Source organism: Pelodiscus sinensis, chromosome 4, assembly GCF_052426305.1.
Source record: "Pelodiscus sinensis isolate ZL-2025 chromosome 4, ASM5242630v1, whole genome shotgun sequence".
Classification (NCBI taxonomy): domain Eukaryota; kingdom Metazoa; phylum Chordata; order Testudines; family Trionychidae; genus Pelodiscus; species Pelodiscus sinensis.
The window spans coordinates 20280398-20303646 of NC_143055.1; the positions used below are offsets into that span (position 1 = coordinate 20280398).

The 23249-nt window shown below is 44.7% G+C and overlaps 1 protein-coding gene across 1 annotated transcript in view; it reads left to right on the plus strand.

The window, feature by feature from the left end:
• The first annotated feature begins 466 nt into the window (after window positions 1-466).
• HGFAC (HGF activator) overlaps window positions 467-23249 on the plus strand; it is a 71515-nt gene continuing 48732 nt past the window's right edge. Inside the window, exons 1-3 of the mRNA XM_075930824.2 lie at window positions 467-665; window positions 13732-13786; window positions 16837-16933. Of these exons, the coding sequence (XP_075786939.1) occupies window positions 597-665; window positions 13732-13786; window positions 16837-16933 (221 nt within the window). The 5' untranslated portion in view covers window positions 467-596. The remainder of the gene's footprint in view (window positions 666-13731; window positions 13787-16836; window positions 16934-23249) is intronic.

Consider the following 23249-nt stretch of genomic DNA (forward strand, 5'->3'; position numbering starts at 1 on the left):
TTATTTTTCCCTAGCTCACTGTTCCTGCATTATTATAAATAACTGCTGGGCAGGTAACCATCTGTTAATGAGTAATTCTTCTGTTTGCCTGATATTGGCACTGATCTGTTTCATGTTTTGCATCATAACAGTTTTCTGAGCGGCTTGTTTGGAGTTCTTCATAATTACTGTATCATGTTTATAATGACATATCAAAGGAAAACAGAGATGTGCTTCAATTCCAAATAGCTCTCCGAGTGCAAATAATATTGGGCTAGATTGTGCTGAGTGCGTTTCAAGCCCACTTAGTTCCAGGCAAGTAGAGGGAACTTACCTCCATACAGGGTCCTCTTCAATCCCTGTGGTTTTTTTAAAATAGCTCCAAAAACCTCATTCACGTCAGCCCATAAAGAAGTTAATCATTGACACAGATAAGAACTCTGATTACCTAACAAGTTAATATACTCTAAAGTCAAGTGAACCAGTGGGAGATTTGAGTATATCCAAACGTCTTGCGAAAGCCTGTTGCTGATTTATCCTGCAGCTTCAGACCCCTGGGCAGCAGAACAGCCTTGCCCTACTGCTGTACGCAGGTCTTTTTGGAAAAGACAAAGAAGATGAAAGCCTGCAGTCCTTTCACTGTTGTCATCCTGGCTTTGACTGTCAGCAGTGATTGTTCAAGGATGGTAAGTGTGATTTTTCTTGTGATTTGGAATGGCTAATTAGTGTACCAAAAGCTGAACATAAAATGGCAGGCACCAGATACTGTCCTTGGGTTGAATGGACAGGGCCAGATGGCAGGCTGAATTACACAGGGCAATTTAGCTGACAAAATCTTTCTTCATGGATACCATTATGATCAGAATTTAAAAGATATTCCCTGAGTTTTGAATTCAAGGTACTGGAGAGTGTCCAGAATTTGTGGACAAACCAAGTGCGTTTTCTGATGCCATTTGCTATATTCTGATAACTATGTGGAAAATCAGGTATCATGTCATGCTAATAATACAACTATGGTTATGCAGCTAGAAGTCCTTTCACCTACTAGTAGGGTAGAAAACAGCAAGCAGCATGTAATACAATGCACAGTTATTAAGGGAGCAGCACATTTACAATAAGTGCTAGAAATCTGTAATGCTCTTGCCAAGCAGACAGGAGCACAAGTTATAAGGTTTCAGATTCTATAAGACCCACCCTGTGCATCAAACTTCATGGATCTCTACCCTCATGGGATTTACAGGAATCTAAGAATTTTAGACTTGGTGTAGTAAAATATAGTAAAGACTATGTGTGCTTCTTCCCCCTTCCATTACTTAAGCTTGAAACAGCACATATCATTTAGCTAATTGCGCATGTTTTAGAAGCTGTAGTAAAAAGGGGAACTAGCCGTTTAGACCCATTTCTCAAGGACTGGATTACACGTATTACTTGAGTTAGGGAAATTTGCTAATTGCTATTGCTTAAGTAAGCTATACTGGTGGTTGTTACTGAATGGAATAGAGTTGAAATATGCTAACCAATAACGCGGCAACACGAAGCTAAGGTAACAAATCAAGACGTGCCAAGTTAGATAAGAAAGTTAAAGAAAGTATAAAAAGGATGCTTAGCCAACGCTCAGGGTCGGCTCTGCTTTGAACATTGAGTTCCTTAGCCGTACCTTGGTTGCAACCAATAAACTTGAGTTGGACCCAGCCTGAAAGTGTGACTCTCTTCTTGGGGTAAATCAGACTAGCCTCCAAGGGGACGAAACCAGCAATTTATGCAACAAATTGGCGACCCAGATGGGACACCCCTTGGACTACTCCGGAGTCGGACGACAAGATTCGCCGTAGGTGACCGTGAAGTGCGCACCGGACTGTTTGAGTCCGTCACGGCACCGAAAGCGTGAGTCGGGACATCCGGAAAGTTAAAGGAGTCTCTATTGAATGAGTCACACGAGGCTGTCAGGTCCGAAGAAAAGAGGAAGGCGCCGGGGTATAGACGGAGTGAGTATACCTATTCCTGTGTTCTTGTAGATATTGATCTGTAAGTTTGCACTCAGCACAGAGGTCTGAGTATTTGTTTGTCCCCCGGGGGCGTTGCGTTCAGCACATAGTTCTGAACATTGGAAAGAACACAATATTGTGGAATTGGGTCGCATCCAAATGGTAAAAACCTCTGTAAGCCCCAGAAGGAACACCACGAACCAGTGGGTTGCGTAGGGAAATTATGAGGAGTTAGAAAAACCCCAGGGGATTGCTTTTGTTTTTAGTAGGAGTACTTCTGTTCTTGATATTAATGATTTGTTAGAAACCTAAATTGTTAAACTAAAAGTTTGTGTGTAAGAATGACTGTCGCTGACCAGGTCTGAGACTTAAGCTGACTCCAGCCGCCCCAAGAATCCTGCAAGGGGAAACCCGAGGACCAGGATTTCTTGATTGCAAGGGGGGTCAGCCGAACCTCGTGACCCAGTGAGTCTCCAAGCCCCCTGTTTGTCTATATTTGTTGCTGTCTGATAGACCTGTCTTAAGTGTCACGGTTCCACAAGGGCACACCGGTGTCTCTAGTGAGGCAGCCAAGCGCTGGACCCTCTCTGAGTTCGGACGCTAAAAGCTGGTGTGGTGTCATTCTATCGACATACGGAGCCGTGGTAAAAGCGTGTTGACTGTGTGTGTGTGTGTGTGTGTGTGTGTGTAATAAATATATAGACATGAGTCCAGGTCGCTCCCGGGTAGAAAACTCCGTAACCCCATTGGGATGCATGTTGCGCAATTTCAGTAAATTTAAGGGTGATTTTGGGATTAAAATGACAAAGGATTATTTAATCAAGTTCTGTCAGCTAGAGTGGCCAATCTTTGGGATAGGCTGGCTAGATACAGAGTCTTTTAATGTAAATCTAGTTGCCTCTGTGCATAGTATTGTTACTCGAGGTAGGCACTGAGATTAGTTCCCAAATATTAATTGTTGGTTGAATCACATGCAGAGGCGACCTGCGTGGCTGCTGAAGTGTAGTATAGGAGCTTGTAGAGTTATGATAGCAAAAACTAAGGCCACGGGAGGCAAGAGAGCGTGCCCCAAGGTTTTAAATGATTCTAGTAGTGAAGTTGATCTGACTCAAGGCAGGCGTAGAAAAACTCCCATGGTGGAGCAACATGAGGAGGGGAAGGAAGAAGGCGAAGCAAGCTACCTGTATGTAAGCCCCTCCTCACGAAGATTAGAGATAATATGCTGGAGCATGCCTTTGTAGTTTCATCTGCATGCCCAGTTGCCTAACTAGGGCGAGATATGCTAACTAAGCTGCAGGCTGAAATTTTCTTCCGTGGTGGTCGGATTGTAGTGCAGCTGCCGGTGAAACAGGGTTCTTCCCCCTTTAACACCCCGGTTTTAGGAGTACGCAAAGCAGATGGCACCTCGTATAGATTAGTGCAGGACCTGAAGGCTGTAAATAAGAAGGTTCTTGTGGATCACCCTATGGTCCCAAATCCACACACCATTGTAACACAAGTTCTGGCAGATGCAAAGGTGTTCTCAGTGTTAGATTTAAAAGATGCTTTCTTCTCTATCCTTTTGCATAAAGACAGTTAGAAACTATTTGCCTTTGAGTGGGAGGACCCACATACCCATGACAAAACTCAGTTGTTGTGGACTGTGTTGCCCCAGGGTTTTGTATCAGCTCCCCCATGTCTTTGTGATCACATTGCAGAAAGACTTAGAAAACTAGAAAAGGGCAATGGAGTCCCTGTTGGATGCCCTAGGAAAAAAGGAGATATAAAGTCTCACAAGAAAAAGCCCCAGCCAAAGGTCACCTTCTTAGGCTATGCGATTAAAAAGAGAGTGCGAGCTTTGAGCAAGGATCGAATCCAAGCAACTTCAGGAAATTCTCAAGCCCTTCTTAGCAAATAGATAACGACAGCCTCTCCGGCTGGAATCGCAGGCAACCCAAGGATGTTTCACAACACATGAGTAGGGGCCGTCCAGAAAGAAGAAGAAGAAGAAAAAAAAAAGTTAAAACCTTTCCCTCACACGCCGTTATAATTAGTTCGAGGGCGTGGGGGAAGGTAACTTAAAAGCCACCCTAATGTCAACCGGTAGACATTGGATGTAAAGATGTAATCACTAAAAGCTAAATCTGCCCTAACAAGGAGACACATAAATCTCCTTACAGAGCATGAGTAAGTGATCCACCCCAGAGTCAGCAGCATAAATCAACTGCTGCAGCCTGGATGTTATGAAAATCTTATACTGAAAAGAATTAGGAGGTGTGGGGGCTAATTGGAAAGCCCACTCTCCTTACCAAATTAATGCTAGACAAATCTGTGTAATTAAGAAAAGTCATTTAGCAGGATCAAGACAGATCATAAGATAAAAAAAAGCCCGGTCTGCAATACAAGAGGGAAACTGAGCCATGCCACTGTTGGAGAGGGCTAGCAACTCTAAGGTAATTCAAGGGAGTGGAAGGTCACGAGTACCGATGAAGCGCTCTTGTTCTCAGAAAGTTGCAGCTCACTCGTACATGAAAGTGGTAAGGAACTAGCTGTAACCGGTTCCCCTAACAGATCTTAGGCAGTATTTTAAGTTATAATAGGCCACCCCGATGGGGGAGAAATGTTTTCTTGTCTTTCAGATCATCAGAAAGCGCTGGTGCCAGTTGAAGAAAAACAACAACAACAACAACAAAACCATGGTTCTGTGTCATGACATAATAAGTTTGTGTTCTGTCCAAGTTTGTCTTGTATGTCGTAATTGTAATACGTATTGCAAATGATGTGTATAGAAAATTGTTTAGGCTAGGAGAATGTTAACAATGTCGCCACAGGTGAACAAAAAGAACTGGAAGGAAGCAAAGAGTGCATCATGTGAACAGAAGGATGGGAGACGGGTACTAGCCCCTTCCCACCAGACTGGTTTGGTTTTGCTTTAATGAATGGCCATTGCTAACTTGCCCTCATTTGGATATCATCAACCAGGACTTTAAGGACAAAATAGAGCCTCCCAATTGTGCATCATGCCCTGAACAGGCCCCTGTCCCAGAACCAGGACAACTGTCACTGATCTTTACCTTGATGATGTTCCACACTGGTACAGACCAGCTGTGTGCTAGACTGGCTAATCAAATTGGCAAATGCCTGAGTAGGCAATGACAAAGCTTAGCAGATACCATCGCAGATTGGTTTGAGCCTGGAAACTCTGTCAGCAACACTTATGTCAAAGCCCAGAAATTGTATGAGAATCCAGGCTTGTAAATGCAGTAATAGCCAGTGCCCGTGAAGGCCTAGACACCAGCCAAGCTAATCAATTGATCCTAAATAGTTTGAAGGATCTGTCCAGCTCTGTGTCTACTTCACTAAACCTAACCTGATGTTTGGACTGAAGATTATCTCCCCTGTGCCTACCCATGGGAGTGGGGAAAGAAAGAATCCATGAGGACCCAAAGACCCACCTGGACAGGGCATAGTACAACCATTCGTTTTTGGCCTCTCTGGGGATTCCTCACTCAGATCAGATCAGAATAGTAACCTCCCTGCCTGTACCAAAGCAGGGGCATATAGATAAAATAAGAAGCATTGTTTATTCTGAAGGTGTGGGAGCCTCCCTATACCCAGGGATTGTTGCACCCACTTTGATAAGGAAATTTTATGTATCTGCCCATTTAACATCATGACGAATCTGCCTAGGTTTGATGTGGTTGTCTCAGAGAAACAAATGAACATCGAGCTGGTCCAAATGAACGGTACCTACTGGTGTTTGACTACCCAGACAGATCACTCCATCCTGCCCCTCTATATATCCGTCTGTGTGCATAACAGTCCCTCATCAAGCGGCCTGACAGTCAATAGAATGTGGCTCTATCGCACTTTGGTAGTGGAGATAACCTCACATGAGATGCTGAGTGGCACGGCAGAAGTAAGTACCAAGAGGAGGGTTTACTGGCCCTGCAGGCAAAGATCAAGAAGTTGGTGGCCAATGCCCAAAGATATATCGGGGCTGGCCGTCTGAGGTACGCACAGATGGGGAAACACCGTGGACCATGCCAAACACCTATCTCTGCAGCACTCAACCAGGCAGTAGAGGTCAAACCTATAATCATGGGCAGCGCCAGTAAGGCGACGAAATATCTTGGGGATGGATTTGAATAGTGTTTGCCAAATTATGTGAGGAGTTTTGATTTTAACATTTATAATAATGTTGGTGCTGTACCGGCACTTCCAGAGTAAATTAAAACCCCTTAAATTGTTGGATTTAACCTAGTAGATTAAGAAGAACCCCAAAGTCAAGAGAAAAGAACTATAGGAGTAAACTGAGGCAGTCCATGGCATCTTGCTGAGGACTGACAAACTCAAATCATTAAGTCAGCCTGAGAAGCGTATGCTACAGCAGTTACTGTGACCCTGGTTCCCCTGGCAACCACATGCCAGAAAGGCCTCACTTTGATAAGGCCGGTATCAAACAACCACGCGGGATTGTTTTTACGGTTTGCTTCATTCCTAGGAAATAACCTTGGTTCTAAAAGAGCTAGCTGGCTTTTGGCTCAGAGAATACTCTTATGTCCATCAGCGAAAGACCACTCTAGAAAGACCTTTACCAAGTTTTGCTAACCACCAACACCGCTGTGAAGTACCAAGAACTGACTGTTGGCCAAGGCTTCTCACTGCAAAAAGATCCTTCCATCTCAAAATGATCCTACCCCGACTGCTGATAAACCTCTCTCTTCTGGTCCTGCTTTCCCACCTGTTGGATACCAGAAGAACCAAAATAAAATATTACAGGGTGATGTGCTAGTAACCTCTCCCCTGCATGCAAAGAAAAAGAGGAAAACTCAGCTTCTAGGACACCGCCAAAGCCCAAAGATTTCTGACTACAAAAAGACTAAAACTGAAAATTGGTAAGAAGAACATGAACACGAATCTTATTGTGCTATGTTGGTACACATTCCTGTTTAGTTCTGTTTTGTTATGATAATGTTATGCTTATTGCCTTGTCTAGCACCATGTCTTATAGCTCTTGTACAGCGGACTATGCAGTCAGTTGTAAAACGTGAAATGTACATTACCAGAAACTAGCAATGGCTGAAACAGATTAAGTATAATTCGAAGAAAGCATCTTCAGGAGGGAATTGTAGTAAAATATAGTAAAGACTATGTGTGCTTCTTCCCCCTTCCATTACTTAAGCTTGAAACAGCACATATCATTTAGCTAATTGCGCATGTTTTAGAAGCTGTAGTAAAAAGGGGAACTAGCCGTTTAGACCCATTTCTCAAGGACTGGATTACACGTATTACTTGAGTTAGGGAAATTTGCTAATTGCTATTGCTTAAGTAAGCTATACTGGTGGTTGTTACTGAATGGAATAGAGTTGAAATATGCTAACCAATAACGCGGCAACATGAAGCTAAGGTAACAAATCAAGACGTGCCAAGTTAGATAAGAAAGTTAAAGAAAGTATAAAAAGGATGCTTAGCCAACGCTCAGGGTCGGCTCTGCTTTGAACATTGAGTTCCTTAGCCGTACCTTGGTTGCAACCAATAAACTTGAGTTGGACCCAGCCTGAAAGTGTGACTCTCTTCTTGGGGTAAATCAGACTAGCCTCCAAGGGGACGAAACCAGCAATTTATGCAACAAATTGGCGACCCAGATGGGACACCCCTTGGACTACTCCGGAGTCGGACGACAAGATTCGCCGTAGGTGACCGTGAAGTGCGCACCGGACTGTTTGAGTCCGTCACGGCACCGAAAGCGTGAGTCGGGACATCCGGAAAGTTAAAGGAGTCTCTATTGAATGAGTCACACGAGGCTGTCAGGTCCGAAGAAAAGAGGAAGGCGCCGGGGTATAGACGGAGTGAGTATACCTATTCCTGTGTTCTTGTAGATATTGATCTGTAAGTTTGCACTCAGCACAGAGATCTGAGTATTTGTTTGTCCCCCGGGGGCGTTGCGTTCAGCACATAGTTCTGAACATTGGAAAGAACACAATATTGTGGAATTGGGTCGCACCCAAATGGTAAAAACCTCTGTAAGCCCCAGAAGGAACACCACGAACCAGTGGGTTGCGTAGGGAAATTATGAGGAGTTAGAAAAACCCCAGGGGATTGCTTTTGTTTTTAGTAGGAGTACTTCTGTTCTTGATATTAATGATTTGTTAGAAACCTAAATTGTTAAACTAAAAGTTTGTGTGTAAGAATGACTGTCGCTGACCAGGTCTGAGACTTAAGCTGACTCCAGCTGCCCCAAGAATCCTGCAAGGGGAAACCCGAGGACCAGGATTTCTTGATTGCAAGGGGGGTCAGCCGAACCTCGTGACCCAGTGAGTCTCCAAGCCCCCTGTTTGTCTATATTTGTTGCTGTCTGATAGACCTGTCTTAAGTGTCACGGTTCCACAAGGGCACACCGGTGTCTCTAGTGAGGCAGCCAAGCGCTGGACCCTCTCTGAGTTCGGACGCTAAAAGCTGGTGTGGTGTCATTCTATTGACATACGGAGCCGTGGTAAAAGCGTGTTGACTGTGTGTGTGTGTGTGTGTGTGTGTGTAATAAATATATAGACATGAGTCCAGGTCGCTCCCGGGTAGAAAACTCCGTAACCCCATTGGGATGCATGTTGCGCAATTTCAGTAAATTTAAGGGTGATTTTGGGATTAAAATGACAAAGGATTATTTAATCAAGTTCTGTCAGCTAGAGTGGCCAATCTTTGGGATAGGCTGGCTAGATACAGAGTCTTTTAATGTAAATCTAGTTGCCTCTGTGCATAGTATTGTTACTCGAGGTAGGCACTGAGATTAGTTCCCAAATATTAATTGTTGGTTGAATCACATGCAGAGGCGACCTGCGTGGCTGCTGAAGTGTAGTATAGGAGCTTGTAGAGTTATGATAGCAAAAACTAAGGCCACGGGAGGCAAGAGAGCGTGCCCCAAGGTTTTAAATGATTCTAGTAGTGAAGTTGATCTGACTCAAGGCAGGCGTAGAAAAACTCCCATGGTGGAGCAACATGAGGAGGGGAAGGAAGAAGGCGAAGCAAGCTACCTGTATGTAAGCCCCTCCTCACGAAGATTAGAGATAATATGCTGGAGCATGCCTTTGTAGTTTCATCTGCATGCCCAGTTGCCTAACTAGGGCGAGATATGCTAACTAAGCTGCAGGCTGAAATTTTCTTCCGTGGTGGTCGGATTGTAGTGCAGCTGCCGGTGAAACAGGGTTCTTCCCCCTTTAACACCCCGGTTTTAGGAGTACGCAAAGCAGATGGCACCTCGTATATGTAAGCGGGGGAATGGTCCCGCTCTTGTGGGGAACTTTCCTGGCTTCTATACACCCCGGTGAAATGAACCAGCGAAAGGATCTGAGTCCCCGCTCCCACTTCCTTTACCCCACGGCTCCCTGATCCTGAGGGCTCCCCCTCCACTCTCCTGAGTAGCAGAGCCCTTGAAACCCCAACAAGGCTGGGCCCAGGTTTCCTGGGGCTTAATCCCTGACCTTGTAGTCACTAGGGGCAGGAGTTAGGGTGTCCCCACTCCGAGGTGCTCTCTTTACACTGCAGGCCTTCTTGGCCCAGTGATCACTTCATAAGGTTCAAAGCAAATACAATTTATTAAACATCAACTAATTAAAGAGAATAGAATAAGAAACAATGAGAATGGTTAAATGAGAACACACAGCCCTGCTCTGTAGCACAGGGACATCAACACAGCAGTCTGCAGAGTGTAAGGACAGTTCACAGTCTCTTCCTTAGAAGCCCTGGATGTGCTGCAAGGGGCTGCAGGCTGGACACGCTTGCACTGGCAGTGACCACACAGCCTCAGTCTCTAAGTGGCCAGACCCCTCTCCCAGTCCAGAGCCTTTCCCCACACTTTGCAGGTCCCAGTAGCTCACCACATCCAGCTGCAGGCTGTGCTGCTTGGCCAGTTCCAGCTCCTTGTGTTGCTTCTCTGTTCCTTTTGGCTTTCTGAGCACTGCCAGTCTGCTGCTCAACACAGGGTCTGCACTGCTTGGCCTGTCTGTGTCTGGTTCTGTCGCTGCAGGACTTCTTCTTGTACTCCTCTTTCAGATCTCTGTCTTTGCAGGACCTCTCCTGCACACAGCTCGCTCTGCTCTTTCAGCTCCCTGTTTGCTCAGAGAGAGAGCCAGAACAATCCCCACTTACAACCTGTCAGTCAGGCTGAGCTGGAGTGTTGACTGCTTTCCATTGTCTCTGGGGTCTGTCAGTCTCATGAACCCTTCCCCTTCTGAAGCTGGTAAGCCAAAAAACTCCCACAGAGTTTTAGTAAGGGGTAACAGTCCCCTTACATATAGATTAGTGCAGGACCTGAAGGCTGTAAATAAGAAGGTTCTTGTGGATCACCCTATGGTCCCAAATCCACACACCATTGTAACACAAGTTCTGGCAGATGCAAAGGTGTTCTCAGTGTTAGATTTAAAAGATGCTTTCTTCTCTATCCTTTTGCATAAAGACAGTTAGAAACTATTTGCCTTTGAGTGGGAGGACCCACATACCCATGACAAAACTCAGTTGTTGTGGACTGTGTTGCCCCAGGGTTTTGTATCAGCTCCCCCATGTCTTTGTGATCACATTGCAGAAAGACTTAGAAAACTAGAAAAGGGCAATGGAGTCCCTGTTGGATGCCCTAGGAAAAAAGGAGATATAAAGTCTCACAAGAAAAAGCCCCAGCCAAAGGTCACCTTCTTAGGCTATGCGATTAAAAAGAGAGTGCGAGCTTTGAGCAAGGATCGAATCCAAGCAACTTCAGGAAATTCTCAAGCCCTTCTTAGCAAATAGATAACGACAGCCTCTCCGGCTGGAATCGCAGGCAACCCAAGGATGTTTCACAACACATGAGTAGGGGCCGTCCAGAGAGAAGAAGAAGAAAAAAAAAAAAGTTAAAACCTTTCCCTCACACGCCATTATAATTAGTTCGAGGGCGTGGGGGAAGGTAACTTAAAAGCCACCCTAATGTCAACCGGTAGACATTGGATGTAAAGATGTAATCACTAAAAGCTAAATCTGCCCTAACAAGGAGACACATAAATCTCCTTACAGAGCATGAGTAAGTGATCCACCCCAGAGTCAGCAGCATAAATCAACTGCTGCAGCCTGGATGTTATGAAAATCTTATACTGAAAAGAATTAGGAGGTGTGGGGGCTAATTGGAAAGCCCACTCTCCTTACCAAATTAATGCTAGACAAATCTGTGTAATTAAGAAAAGTCATTTAGCAGGATCAAGACAGATCATAAGATAAAAAAAAGCCCGGTCTGCAATACAAGAGGGAAACTGAGCCATGCCACTGTTGGAGAGGGCTAGCAACTCTAAGGTAATTCAAGGGAGTGGAAGGTCACGAGTACCGATGAAGCGCTCTTGTTCTCAGAAAGTTGCAGCTCACTCGTACATGAAAGTGGTAAGGAACTAGCTGTAACCGGTTCCCCTAACAGATCTTAGGCAGTATTTTAAGTTATAATAGGCCACCCCGATGGGGGAGAAATGTTTTCTTGTCTTTCAGATCATCAGAAAGCGCTGGTGCCAGTTGAAGAAAAACAACAACAACAACAACAACAAAACCATGGTTCTGTGTCATGACATAATAAGTTTGTGTTCTGTCCAAGTTTGTCTTGTATGTCGTAATTGTAATACGTATTGCAATGATGTGTATAGAAATGGCTGAAACAGATTAAGTATAATTCGAAGAAAGCATCTTGAGGAGGGAATTGTAGTAAAATATAGTAAAGACTATGTGAACTAGCCGTTTAGACCCATTTCTCAAGGACTGGATTACACGTATTACTTGAGTTAGGGAAATTTGCTAATTGCTATTGCTTAAGTAAGCTATACTGGTGGTTGTTACTGAATGGAATAGAGTTGAAATATGCTAACCAATAACGCGGCAACACGAAGCTAAGGTAACAAATCAAGACGTGCCAAGTTAGATAAGAAAGTTAAAGAAAGTATAAAAAGGATGCTTAGCCAACGCTCAGGGTCGGCTCTGCTTTGAACATTGAGTTCCTTAGCCGTACCTTGGTTGCAACCAATAAACTTGAGTTGGACCCAGCCTGAAAGTGTGACTCTCTTCTTGGGGTAAATCAGACTAGCCTCCAAGGGGACGAAACCAGCAATTTATGCAACATTGGTGCTCAGGCTACTAAGGTTTATCCTGGCTCAAGTCCTGATCTAGCAAAGCACTTAGCACAGCACGTGCAGAACTTTCAGTATTTATATGCTTAAAATTAAACAGTACATACATAAGTGATCTGGATCAGGGCTGTAACTATTAGTGGCTAGTCAAGGGCCAGTAGGGATTAATGATACCATTAATATTGGCGTTTGTATTTTTAAATAATTAACTCAGAGCTATCTAACCCCAGGTAACTAGCTTAGGTAGCCACCTGTTCTTACCTCTGTTCTTGGTGTCCTCCCCCACCCCCTTCAATAGCATATTTCATTTTTTGTTGCACCTTGTCTTGGCTGTAAGCATTCTGGGCCAGAGAATGTCCCTTTCTATGTGTCACTACAATGCTTAGCACAAAGGGCCTGAATCTTGATTGGGCCACTGAGGGTGTGTCTAAACTACATGGCTCCGTCAATGGAGCCATGTAGATTAGGCTGATCGGCAAAGGGAAATGAAGCTGCGATTTAAATAATTGCGGCTTCATTTAAATTTAAATGGCTGCCGCGCTCAGCCGACAAACAGCTGATCAGCTGTTTGTCAGCTCAGCATGCTAGTCTGGATGCTCCCGCGCTGACCTGAAAGCCCTTTATCAACCTCCCCGTTACGCCTCGTAGGATGAGGTTTACCGGGGAGATCAATAAAGGGCTTTCATGTCGGCAGGGGAGCGTCCAGACTAGCGCGCTGAGCCGACAAACAGCTGATTAGCTGTTTGTCAGCTCAGCGCGGCAGCCATGTAAATTTAAATGAAGCCGCGATTATTTAAATCGCGGCTTCATTTCCCTTTGCCGAACAAACAAATCTACATGGCTCCGTCGATGGAGCCATGTAGTTTAGACGTACCCTGAGTGTTGGATCAATCCTTAGGTTGGGAGTTGATGGAGCTGTTGGAGGCTCCAGAGTGTGGAACTTGTTTCTTTCTTGCATTCTTTTAAGCTTTTCCCTGTAACTAATAAACATCTCAAGCTGTTTTTTAGAAGCATTATGGTAAGCTCTTTATTTATAACCTTCCCTCCATCTATTTTTACTCCTTCTGTCTGCCAGTTTCCTTGTTTTTCTGATATTTAATATATCTCTATCTCTATCTATTCACAACTTTATTGTTGTTAGCTGTCCTCAGTGCCTTTGATGGCAGTGACATTTTATATGTCCTACTATTATTTCTTATTTCTTATGATTGAGTAGAATTAACATATATAGTTTTATCAGTGTTCATTTACTGATCAGTGAGCACAAATAGAGATTGCTTATAACTTATCCCATAGGAAACACTGCTATATGATGTGAAAGATCAAAAGGCTGGGGTAGTATTCATAGCTGTGAACTATTTCTGAAAGACATGTGCTTCCTGCCAAAAGAAATAGGAACTTATTGCCCTAGATAATAGAGAAATATAACAAAGCTGGTCTTCTGCATTCTTGTGCCATGTTTGGCTTTTCCTGGGTAAGCCACAATCTTTCATCAGCCAATGTTTTTTTTTCCCTTTTCACAAGAACATGCCCTAGTCAAAACCACACATGCATAATGGGCTTGTTGCTGAAGTGTGACATAACACGTTTTGGGACTTGTTTAAATGTATGTTTTCTCCTTACAAAACATTTCATGTAGTCTGCATTATTTTTATTTGTAGAACCATGGGTCTGTGCAAGGAAGAGGTTCAGTACATGGAATCTTTCACCACCAAGGTACCAAATACACACCACTAATAACAAACTGTTTACGGTATCTATGCTATGCAACCCTATAACAAGCCTGTGCTTGTTTCAATGTGAACTTTTAAAGACAGTGCTGGAGGAACAGAAAGATGGGCCCCAGTGCATATCGAATTATTTATTCATAGTGGGAGTATCTCTAACAGGATATTAGGAGACACCTAAGAACATAAGACACAGAATATCCCAAAGCACAGTGGCTGGGGCACCCTCCTGGGTGGGGGAAAACAGAATTCAAATCCCTTTTCCACATCAGGGAGAATGGGGAATTGAATCTGGATCTCCCACATCATGAGTGAGTGCTCTAACCACTGGCTACGAGATCTAAAGGGGTTCTTGAGAGTCAATACCTCCTCTTTCTCTGGTGGTATTATGGATAGGGATCTTCTGTGAGCATCTACCAAATCACATGCCATAGGCAGAACAGCTAGTCTGAGGGCATGTCTACACTACACAGCTATTAGCGACAAGGCTGTGTTGGCAAAGCCTTGTTGCTAAAGGTCAGCTTGGGTGAATGCTGTTTGTCAGCACTTTTGCCCACAAAATGCTTCCACCCAGGAGAATGCTCCTGCTGACAAAGCAGCATTCGCACTTTCGCTTACCGCTGCAAAGCTCTGTCATTCGGGGGGGGGGGGGGGGGGGAGAGTAAGCACCCATGAACTATATGTTTTGTAGGTCAAGTGCAAATGTAGACACACCCTGAGGATGATGCTGGGGCTTAGGTGTGAGCTGCATGTGGGTATCCAGACTGAAGTGGCTGTGCACATGCCCAGCCAGCAGCACTGGTGCTATTTTTGGGGTGGGGCTGCTGAACTGCCCCCCCTCCAGTTTAGACTTGTTGAGATTGGGCTGCCAATTCTCCCAGTCCAGACAGACTGGACTCTATTGCTGCAAATGGCCCATGCCACCCCTTTCTCTCCCCACCCCCACCCCACTTCTGTGTCACCTCTTCCCCCTAAGAACCTCTCCGCCTCTTCCACCTGTTGCTAGGCCTCTGTGGCTGGTAAAAAGTGGGAGGGCCAGACCTAGGCTTACCTACTTTATAGGGCTCCCACCATCCCTTCTGGTTCAGCTGTACCATTGGGGAGGAAGGCATAGAACCCTTGCTCCTAGACATCCATCTCCGTTCATTTTTATTCACTTGTAAAGAGCTTGTTTATTTCAAAAGCGGTGATGGTCTGATGTTTGGTGCCCCCATGTTAAGTATCTTCCTCCACCTTTTATAACCCTTCTACCCTTTTGCCTTTTTTGTCTACTTGATTACAATAAAGCGTCAGCTTGAAAAGCAAATGGATGTTATAATCTGATATAGAGGCACAGTAACTACTATTTCAGATACTGCACTAATAATATGAATGTGTTATTATTAATAATGATTATGTCTGGCTGTACCAGGATTTGCCATATGTTGATGACACTGAACTGAAATTATCTGAAATTTTTATTCCAACACTGAGTGCTTTAATGATGTTGCTTTAGTTATTATGTCTGCAAGTCCAGTGCATTCTAAGATTATTTCCTTTTCCTCTTAGGGTGTGTCTAGACTACACGGTTTTGTCGACAAAAGTGGACTTTTGTTGACAAAACTATACCTGCGTCCACACTGCCTTTGAGTTATGTCGACATAACGTCGACAAAACTCAGCAGTTTTGTCGACGTGTGTAAACCTCATTCTATGAGGAATAATGCCTTTTATCGACAGAGTTCTGTCAATAGAAGGCATTATTGCATCTAAACTGTCCTTTGCGTCCACACTGTTATGTCGACAAAGCAGCTTGCTTTGTCGACAGAACTGGATGTAGTCTAGACGCTCTTTGTCGACAGAAGCTTTGTCAACAGTATCTGTCGTCAAAACTTCTGTCGACAAAACCCTGTAGTCTAGACCAGGGGTCTCCAAACTACGGCCCGCGGGCCGGATGCGGCCCGCGAGGCCCTCTCATCCGGCCCGTGGAGACCTTTTTGTCTGGCCCCGCCTTCTTCCGCATGCCGGTGTGACGAGGCGACCCCCGCCCGTGACCCCCGCCCGTCCCTGGGGCGCCGCCGAACGGGCCCTTCTTGCCGCGGGAGGAGGGGGCCCTGTCAGGGGTGTGCGGCATGTACCCACGCCGCGCCGGGGCAGGAGAAGCGGGCCGCTCCGCTGACAAGTGGCCGCGCGGCGGCAAACGGCGCAGGGGGCGGGGGTTAGCACGGGCGGCGTTCCCCCGCCCAGACTGACAGGGCAGCCGGCCAATCAGGGGGCAGGATGGAAGGTGGTGGTAACGCCCGCCCGGCGACGTGCGGGGGAACGTGAACCCCGGCGGGAACTTTAAAAAGGTGACCCCTTCCGCCCGGGGGGGGGGGGGAAGGAGTGAGCGGTGGCAAGCAGGAGGGGAGGACAGCGTGCAGAGGAAGGGGAGAGCAGGGGGAAAAGCCCCCCCCCTTCTCAGGAGTCCAGACCCGACGGCCACCCAGACGGCAGGACCAGCCCCGGCGGGAGGGGTGGGCGTCTGGATATACGACCGTCAGCCTGACGGACGAATCAAAGGTGACTGCCCCACGGTGGGGGGAGGTAGAGGGTCACACGAGGAGGGAAAGGAAGCAGCCCAGGGCAGAACTCGTTAGAGTTGGCGGGCTGACGAGTTACGGCAGGAGCCAGCTGGTTCCGTGTCCTCAGGGCCCTGGGCTGGGGCCCGTGAGTGAGGGTGGGCCCGGGCCCCCCTTTCCCTCCCCTTCAGCACTGGAGGGAGTGCATGGTCAGAGTACCGGCCGCGCTGCGACAGAGGGCGCAATAGGCAACTGAAATTCCCCGTCGTGAAAGCGGCCCCCGAACTGCTGTTTGATAGTTAATGCGGCCCTCGGGCTGAAAAGTTTGGAGACCCCTGGTCTAGACATACACTTACTGCACTAGAGTTCACAAGAAACAGGATCCACCATACTGTTGAGATACTTGAAGTGTCTGTTCCTTTAAATTAGCATTACTTTGTGTAAGCAAAGGGGTGCATGTCAGTGTGTGACTACATGGAGGTTTTACTTTTGTATTTCAGTGTTTACAGAGGATGATCAGCTATGTACATTTCCATTTCGGTATGGTGGAAGGATGTACCACTCGTGTATATCAAATCTATTTTCTCTAAAGAAATGGTAAGTCAGCTTTGCAAAGAAAGATTCAGTGCTGTATTAAAATTAAAATGGGTAGGTGTTTGATCATTAGTCTTGTTTTCACATGAATCTTTATGGATCCAATTCACCACACACTAAAGTCAATAGAAAGACTTTCACTGATGCCAGTGAGCATTGGATCAGGCACTAAATATAGAAAGAGATGGGGTAAAGTCTGTGCCATAAGGCACCAAGATTGCACAAACATAGTGCAGAAGAATTATGCATCACTGCATAAAAGGAATGCAGAAAAATTATTCATCATGGGTCATACATGATCTTTGCTTGATGCATGCATGGGAAGTCCCATTCAGATCACTGGCAATTCCTTGTGCACTATAAGTGGAGACTATGGCCTCTCTACTATTAGCTTTTGGGGCTGAACAGGAGATGGAATAGAAACATATGTAATCAATTCACACACACACACACACACACACACACACACATACAGCAGTCAAGTTTTGCATGGATAAGAACTCAAGAGCTTACTATAGTAAAGCCAATAAAGGTTTTAGATGAAAGCCCTTTTTCCTACCTGTACTTAAACTCTACTGAGACTGGTACCAAACTCCTTATGGATGGTGCAGTTATAGGTGAACTACAACTCTTCTTCAGAATATGAATTGTTATTTTTATTATTATTTCAGATTCACTTATTTAAAAAAAACCACTCCAAATCTTTTTCAGAGAGTCACAGTGAAATTCTGTCCTTCCCTGAGTGTATCTGGAGAGCCCCAGTCAGATAGGGACTCCATTGTTTTAGGCACTGTATAAACACAGAGGCTTTGTCTACACTAGCACTTTTGTCAGCAAAACTGTTGTCAGTCAGGATGCAAAAAAGACCTCTCGCCCCAGTTGACCTAAGTTTCACTGACAAAAGCACAGGTGTAGACAGTTTCTCTGGCTGACATCACTACAACTGCTTGGACATGATTTCATTATGCTGGGGGTAGAGCTCACTCTAACTTGCATAGAGCAGCTATAGAGGAGACCTTACAGTGGCACAGCTGCATTGGTGCACTGTAAGGTCTGTAATGTAGGCATAGCCTTACTGCCAGACACAAGAAATAGGTGTAAGAAAACAAAACATAGTGGACTGGGACATACAAGGATATGCAATCTTTCCCTCCATGGATGATTTGTAAGTGGCAGATTTAAGGGTGCAGGTAAATATGATAATTTTACAAAATATGTATATAAACAGATGTGCAGTAGAAGATTCTGGCCCTTAGATTTTATTCTGAATTAGTGCCCCTTTTTTCATGATTAACATAGTGTTTCTTTGACTGCATTTTTGCTGTGGTGTAAAGTGTCAGTGTAGCATTGGCAACATAAGACAGTCACTCTTGTGAAGAGACATTTAAGCTAGTATTATTATACCTATGTTGGCCTCAGGGTATTAGAGAAGGTGGGTGGGGTAATATCTTTAATTGGACTAATTTCTGTTGGTGAGAGAGTCAAGATATCAAGGGTTCCGTTTTTGAAGCTGATTGTGGCTTTTAGGAAGTTGAGGTTGGTATTGGAGTGTTCTAGAGAGAAAAGTGCTGCAAAAATGCACCATGAAATCAATTATATACACCGCAGATACACTGATGACATTTTCATCTTCTGGACATGTAACTTACACTCCCTCACAGATTTCTACCACAATTTTAACACCCACACCCTGTGCATTAAACTCTCTCTGAAACGTTCCTGCACCAGCCTCAACTTCCTGGACACCGTAATCAGCTTCAATAATAGGCATGACTAGATACTAGAACCCCATAGATCACCACACCTACCTACATAAACCTAGTAACTACCACGAATACACTAAGAAATTGGTTATCTACAACCAGGCCCTCACAGAAGAAAAAGGCTGATATACACACCTTAATACTTAAAATTGCCTTCATCAAACACGAACACTCCACTAGAGAAGTAGATCGCATAATGGAACAGGTCACCCAAATAACCTGAGCGAACCAGCTTCAATCCAGAAATAAAGCTCCTTCTGGTCTCTAGTTGTCATCTACCACCTCACGCTGGAACTTATATTGTGTGTCATCAAATAACTACAACCCATACTTAGTAGGGACCCCATCTTGCAAGAAATCATTCCTGAAGCAACTCCCTAACCTCATCTTCAGAAGCAAGCTCCCTGCTGACTAGGATATACAATCTCAGAGTGGCACCAGATTTTGTCAGAACAACAGAAGCCAAAACCTGCAGAAATAGATTCCCTGCTACAATGAGCAGTACCAGTCACGGCACACCTGTCAAGCTCCTTGGGTCCTACACATGCTTACCGTCACGTGCTGTATTTCAATCAGTGCACTAACTTCCCCGATAATAACCATGTGAGCGAAATCAGACAATTGCTATGCTCTCGAATGAACACACACAGGAAAATGATAAAAGACATTAATACCCTGGAATGAACACTTTTTACAAACCTATCACTCTCTGTCTGATCGTTCAGTCACTGTCCTAAAAGGAAACCTGCACAACACTTTCAAAAGATGAGCCTGGGAGCTTAAATTCATAACTTTGCTAGACACCAAAAATCATGGTCTTAAGAAAGACACTGGATCTCTATCTCTCTTATTATAACAATCTGTGAACCACTGATCTTTCTTTTTGTCATATGACTACATAGGTGTTAATGGGCTACTTCACCTTGAATTGTCCCTTAGAATATATGCTAACTACTTACACTATACTATCTGTTCCATCTTGTACAGAACTTTTTCCAAACCTAGAGAATTGCTCTCTGTGCTCAAAACCTTGTCTCATCAATAGAAGTTAGTCCAGTAAAAGAAATCACCTGTCCCATATTGTCTCTCATTTAAACTAGGTATTTTAAACTAGGAGATCACTTCTCATTATCCTGAGTATCCACAGGTAAATAGCTGATGGGAAAGGCACCCATGAAACAATATTTTAGAAGTAGTATAAATAATGAGAGCAATTTTCTTTGTCGAAACCTGCATCTAAATGAGCCAACACTAGAAATTGATCTTTAGGCCCATTTTAGTTTATTTCATGTTCAAGAGGATTTTAAATTATACCTGAAATCTTTCATGTATATCTTTAACTGTGCCATAAACATTGAAAAAGAGCAAATGCGTAGGATCCAGGTTTGGAGCACAGTTGAATGTTGACCTGGGAGGCTTTTATTTATTCTTCCTGTTTTCACATACAGTTTACAAATTGGGGGATAAGAGAGGAGGTAGCCGTAGCTGCCTGATTTTTGAGAAGTCATATCTGTTTCAACTTTGTTTCTAGCCTTTCTAGCAAATATATGCTCCTCTTTCATAAGCTAAAAAGCAGTCTGGCATGTCTTCAGAGATCTTGATGCCAGAAAAATAGCACTGGATAACAAAGAGAGATCTGCCTTCTGCAATCTCTTTGTTTGATTATGTAAGCATGAGGCTGTGCTGTGCTGTGCTGTGCTGCGCTGCATAGGAGTGATCTACGATAATAGACCTCAGATGACACTGCTAAGATTTCACCTCTACCCTGCTCTCTTTGAGGTGGCTTACACCGGAAGGGGCATTATTAGGGACTGTGTGGCTGGCCCCTGTTCAATGCTTGGGCACAATATGACCTTTTATATAGCTCTTGGCAAACCAAATCCAGTTAGACAGCAGCATGTTGTTCTGCTGATTTAAAGCACCCGTATCTCAGACTTCCTAGCACACTCCAAAATGTGGCTATTCATGGAGCAATGTAGGAAAACTTGACCATCCACTTAACCTGACTGTCTAGAGAACAAAATAGTTAGCCAGTGGGGTTATGGAATGTTTTTGGCACCCTGCCATAGCATGAGTCCAGTGGGGCTGTTACTACACGACAAAGCAATAAGTCTTTAACCTTGGGTCCCAGCTGGACTAAGGCATGGATCCTCCCCTCCTGTGGCATCCTAGGTAGGCCCACCAATGGGGGGAGGAGGGAGAAGAATCGCTGCCAGTGCCGTGCTGCATGCTCCACGTGGCTCTGAGGGCTCTCCTGCTTCCCTCTGGCTTCAGACTTCCGGTTTTGACTCTCTGGCTCTGCCTGTGGCTTTTGCCTCCAGATGGCTCTCCAGTTCTGGCATTCAGCTTCTGTGTCTCCCACTCTGATCTCTGGCTTACAACTCTGGTCTACCTCCCCTTTTCCCCAGCTCTGGCATTTAGCTTTCTGCCCCTGTGGTACTGACCCTCGGCGCATTTCCTGGGCTCCACCCACTCTTGATCCAGCTCTAACCTGTAGGTTGAACTTTTGTCTTTGCTATTAGGCATGACCACACATGGCTTCTACCCTCTCTCTTTAATAGCAACTTTTTAGGGCCTGATGCAAACCTCATTGAAGTCAATAGAGAAGTATTTCTATTTACTTCGATAAGATTTTGATCAGACACTTCATCTGATTTTTAGTTCTGCTGTAGGATTTTACATGTGTGAGCACAACCCGTATCCTAATTACTTTTATTTTATTACTTGTGTTACGGTAGCATCTAGGAGTCTAGTCATGGACCAAGATCCCATTATAGAATAAGTGACAAAAGACAGGTACAGACACAGAAGGATGGGTGAGCACCGGGAAAAATTGAGACAATATTGGACAGTATAATAGGACGTGGCTTCATCATATCAGTTGTCTTAAGTAGGGCTAAGTTTTTGGTAGGCATCATAGTGTAACCTGCACACTGAGGTTATGTCTACATTGCATCCCTCTTGCACAAAAGCCAATGCAAATTAAGCGTGAGTTAGCATATTGCTGCACTTTATTTGCATAATTAGGGGCCGTTTTTGTGCAAGAGGCTTTTGCGCAAAAAGGAGCTGTCTATGACCTTTGAAGTTCCTTTAAGGAAGTTAAAGGCAAAACCCTATCAAATCCCCACTCACTCTTGGCTTCTGCAGACTAAACAGACCCAACTTGCTCAGCCTCTCCTCATAGGTCATGTGCTCCAGCCCTCTAATCATTTTGGTTGCCCTCCACTGGACCCTCTCCAATGCATCCGCATCCTTTTTGTAGTGGAGGGCCCAGAACTGGACACAATACTCCAGATGTGGCCTCACCAGAGCTGAATAAAGGGGAATAATGACATCTCTGAATCTGTTGGCAATGTTCCTCTTAATGCAACCTAGTATGCCATTAGCCTTCTTGGCTACAGGGGCACACTGTTGACTCCTATCCAGCTTCTCATCCACTGTAACCCCCAGGTCCCTTTCTGCAGAACTACTACTTAGCTGATTGGTCCCCAGCCTGTAACAATGCTTGGGATTTTTCCGTCCCAAGTGCAGGACTCTGCACTTGTCCTTGTTGAACCTCATCAGATTTCTTGTGGCCCAATCCTCCAATTTGTCTAAGTCACTCTAGACCCTATCTCTGCCATCAAGCGTATCTACCTCTCCCCCTAGCTTAGTGTCATCTGCAGACTTGCTGAGGGTGCAATCCATTCCCTCATTCAGGTCATTAATAAAGATATTGAACAAAACTGGTCCTAGAACTGAACGTTGGGGCACTCCGCTAGAAACCGACCGCCATCCTGACATTGAGCCGTTGATCACTACCCGCTAGGCCCGGCCTTCTAGCCAGCTTTCTATCCATCTTACCATCCATTTATCCAATCCATATTCCCTTAACTTGCTGGCAAGAATATTGTATCAAAAGCCTTGCTAAAGTCAAGGCATATCACTGACTTTCCTATGTCCACAGAGCGAGTTACCTCATCTTAGAAGCTAATCAGATTTGTCAGGCACGACTTGCCCTTTGTGAATCTATGCTGACTATTCCTAATCACTTTCCTCTCTTCCAAGTGCCTCAAAATAGATTCTTTAAGGATCTCTTCCATGATTTTTCCAGGGACTGAGGTAAGACTGACTGGCCTATATTTCCCTGGATCATCTTTCTTCCCTTTTTTGAAGATGGGCACTACATTTGCCTTTTTCCAATCATCTGGGATCTCTCCCGATCTCCACAACTTTTCAAAGATAATGGCCAAAGGCTCCTCAAAGACATTTGCCAACTCCCTCAATAACCTCGGATGCATTTATTCCTAACTGTCAGGGTGGTCAAATATTGGAATAAATTGCCAAGGGCGGTGGTGGAATCTCCCTCTCTGGAGATATTTAAGAACAGGTTAGATAGACATCTGTCAGGGATGGTGTAGACGGAGCTCGTTCCTGCCTTGAGGGCGGGGGGCTGGACTCGATGACCTCTTGAGGTCCCTTCCAGTACTACTATTCTATGATTCTATGATTCTATGATTTAGTCTGGACCCATGGATTTGTGTACATTTAGCTTTTCTAAATAGTTCCTAGCCTGT